The sequence below is a fragment of the Sparus aurata genome, chromosome 23, assembly GCF_900880675.1.
Source record: "Sparus aurata chromosome 23, fSpaAur1.1, whole genome shotgun sequence".
In the NCBI taxonomy this organism is placed as follows: Eukaryota; Metazoa; Chordata; class Actinopteri; order Spariformes; family Sparidae; genus Sparus; species Sparus aurata.
The window spans coordinates 12,535,707-12,538,637 of NC_044209.1; the positions used below are offsets into that span (position 1 = coordinate 12,535,707).

The 2,931-nt window shown below is 41.9% G+C and overlaps 1 gene segment (V, D, J or C); it reads left to right on the forward strand.

Annotated features, from left to right (window-relative positions):
* LOC115575955 (Ig heavy chain V region 914-like) lies at positions 1–616 on the forward strand. The segment is given in 2 exon segments: positions 1–64; positions 199–616. Coding segments are annotated over 2 exon segments (447 nt in total).
* Positions 617–2,931: the final 2,315 nt, after the last annotated feature.

Genomic DNA, 2,931 nt, shown 5'->3' on the forward strand with positions numbered 1-2,931 from the left:
CACATCTCCAGCCTCAGGATGATGAACACACTCACTCTTCTGCTGGTTGCTCTCTCTCTGCCCTGTGAGTTCTCCTGCTTCTTGCTGTTTTATCTTTTATCACACAACATGGACTGATGGTCAGTCAGTGATAGCAGAAAATTCCCAGATGACTGTCTCACTTTCTTCTGTGGCTCCTCTCTTCTTTCATCTTATCAGGTTGTACAGGTCAGAGTATGGAGTCCATTCCTTCCAGTTCAGTAGTGAACAAGCCTGGGGAGACTCTCAGTCTGTCCTGCAGGGGATCTGGCTTCACATTCAGCTGCTGCAGTATGCACTGGATCAGACAACCTGCAGTAAAATGGCTGGAATGGATCGGGGTTGGCTACTCCACCTCCAGTAAAAACACATATGCCAGCAGTGTGCGAGGACGTGCAGAAATCAGTAGAGATGACAGCAACAGCATGGTGTATCTGAGACTGTCCAACTTAAAGCCAGAGGACTCTGCTGTGTATTACTGTGCCAAACACACACACTGGTTAAAGGAAGCAGAGAAGCTTTACAAAAACTCCACAGAACATTTGTTTCCAAAGACCTACAGGTGGCAGCAGAACATATGAAGTCAGATGACACTAACTAAGGAGAGTATGACAGTGACTCTAAACACTCATACATATATACATACATGCATCATATGAAAACAACAGCTGATATTGTGGTTTGTGACTTCCTGTTTCTCAGTGTTACATCTAACATGTGTTTTTCTACAACAATGATGGTTTATAATGTTCCCATTATTAATGTTTAACAACAGGTGATGAGAATATATTTGAACATTTACATGATATATCCAGTATCTGGATGGACCAACACATAAATACATCTTACTGGTGTGTGAATAAACATCACTGTTAAATAACTTCTTCATTATTAAAAACATGCAATAAAAATCTTCAAATGTATAACATAATATGATGATGTCATTCTTGTTTTGTCCAGAGGTATGTGAGATGTGGTGTGTTTCTCTGTGAGGAGGAGGAGTCGATGCAAAACTCTGATCTCTTCATCTCTACATATGTGTTGCAGAGTGAAGGACAGAGACTGAATCACTGACAGACACACTGTAGACTGGACAGAGACAACTGGCTTTTACAATGATCACACCTGATTATTTGGCTGTTTTTCTCATCCTGTCTATTAACTGGGCAGGTAATAACAATGATTGTTTTTCTGACAAACCTCCTGCTACAAAGACAACATGGCTGCATTACAGTAACTAATGAGCTGTTTAACTGTCTACTGAGGGTCAAACACTGACTGAGTCTGAATCAGCAGTGAAAAGGCCTGAAGAATCCCACAGACTGACCTGCACATATTCAGGGTTTGGAGGCAATTACTGGAACGCTTGGATCAGACAGGCTGCTGGAAAAGGACTGGAGTGGGTTTCTACTATCAGTGATAGCAGTGGTAGCATCTACTACTCTGAGTCAGTAAAAGGCCGGTTTACCATCTCCAGAGACAACAGCAGACAGCAGGTGTATCTGCAGATAAACAGTCTGAAGACTGAAGATTCTGCTGTTTATTATTGTGCTCGAGAGACACAGTGACTGGAGTTGTTGAGCAGCTGTACAAAAACCTGCAGAACTCATCTTTACTGGACTGAAAGAGCCCAAGCATGAAGTACTTTATATCATGCATAATTACATAATATTTTTAATCTGTTCCTGCGAAATATTGACAGCAAACATTAAATGAAACAAAACACAATAAAGATTATTTGTTAATAAAACGTCCCAAGACAGCCCAGTAAAGTGGTCACTAGAAAATAAAACATTTCTACAATTTCAGAGACAATAATGTCTCTAAAATTCGTGGAATTTAAATGAGTCATAATATAAAGGTGACAAATATTTTCACAGTCTCTTTCATAAAATCACTAGAGGGCAGTCAGTGACAAGTTTGTCTCTCCTCTGTTACTTAAAGGAGACTCTGTTCTCATTAATATTAACTGACAGGAGAGTTGTGATGCTGGAGGATGTAGTGGAGCTCTGTGTTCACAGCATTGTCTTCAGACCTTCTTGCTCTGTGGGCGAACTATAGAGACTCCATTAGGGGGTCAGTGATGGTTTTGAGGTGAGACAGAACAAGGCGCTCAAAGGACTTCATTACCAAAGAGGTCAGAAGTAGATGGAGAGACACAATCAGGACTGGTTTCTTTGTGGGGGTTCTGTTTCTTAAAGAGTCTGTTGACATCCCTCTTCAGGATGGAGAGAGTTGTCATTGTGGTGGGGGGAAGAGGGTGCAGAGGTGGGCCATGGTGGAAAAGCAGGTGCTCCTGCCGAGGAGATCCTGGGCTGGAGCTCATGAAGGGTGTCACAGGGATGGTGGGGGGCTGTAGGTTTATAGTTTGTGATCTTCCTGAGTCTACTCCAGACAGTAGCAGCAGAGTCATTGGCTGAGAACTGATGTTGGAGTTTCTCAGAGTACTGTCATTTAGCTTCTCTCACCACCTTGCTAAACTTGTACTTTGACTCTTTAAAACTGTCTTTGTCCCCACTCCTAAATACGTCTTCAGCCTTTATTGTTATAACTTCAGACACTGTTATAGCTCACCCTGATGGTACACCACAGCCCTCACAGAAGCTGATGTATGAATGTACAGTCACTGGGTTTTCAGTTGATGAAAAATGATTCCAGAACAAAAGAACAATGCTGTAAGATCACTGTCATATTGTTGCACCAGCCAATGTGGATGTAAAAACAGATTCCCTTGAAGGAAAGAGTCATGTACAATAAACAATCATTCACCACTTTCACCAAACAGTAACTGCGATCCAAGTCAAATCCAGTTACTCCCTGTGAGGAGGAGTCAATGCAAAACTCAGATGTCTTCCTCCTCTACTTATCTGACTGCAGAGAGGATGACAGAGAACAGTGAACACACAGTTTAAC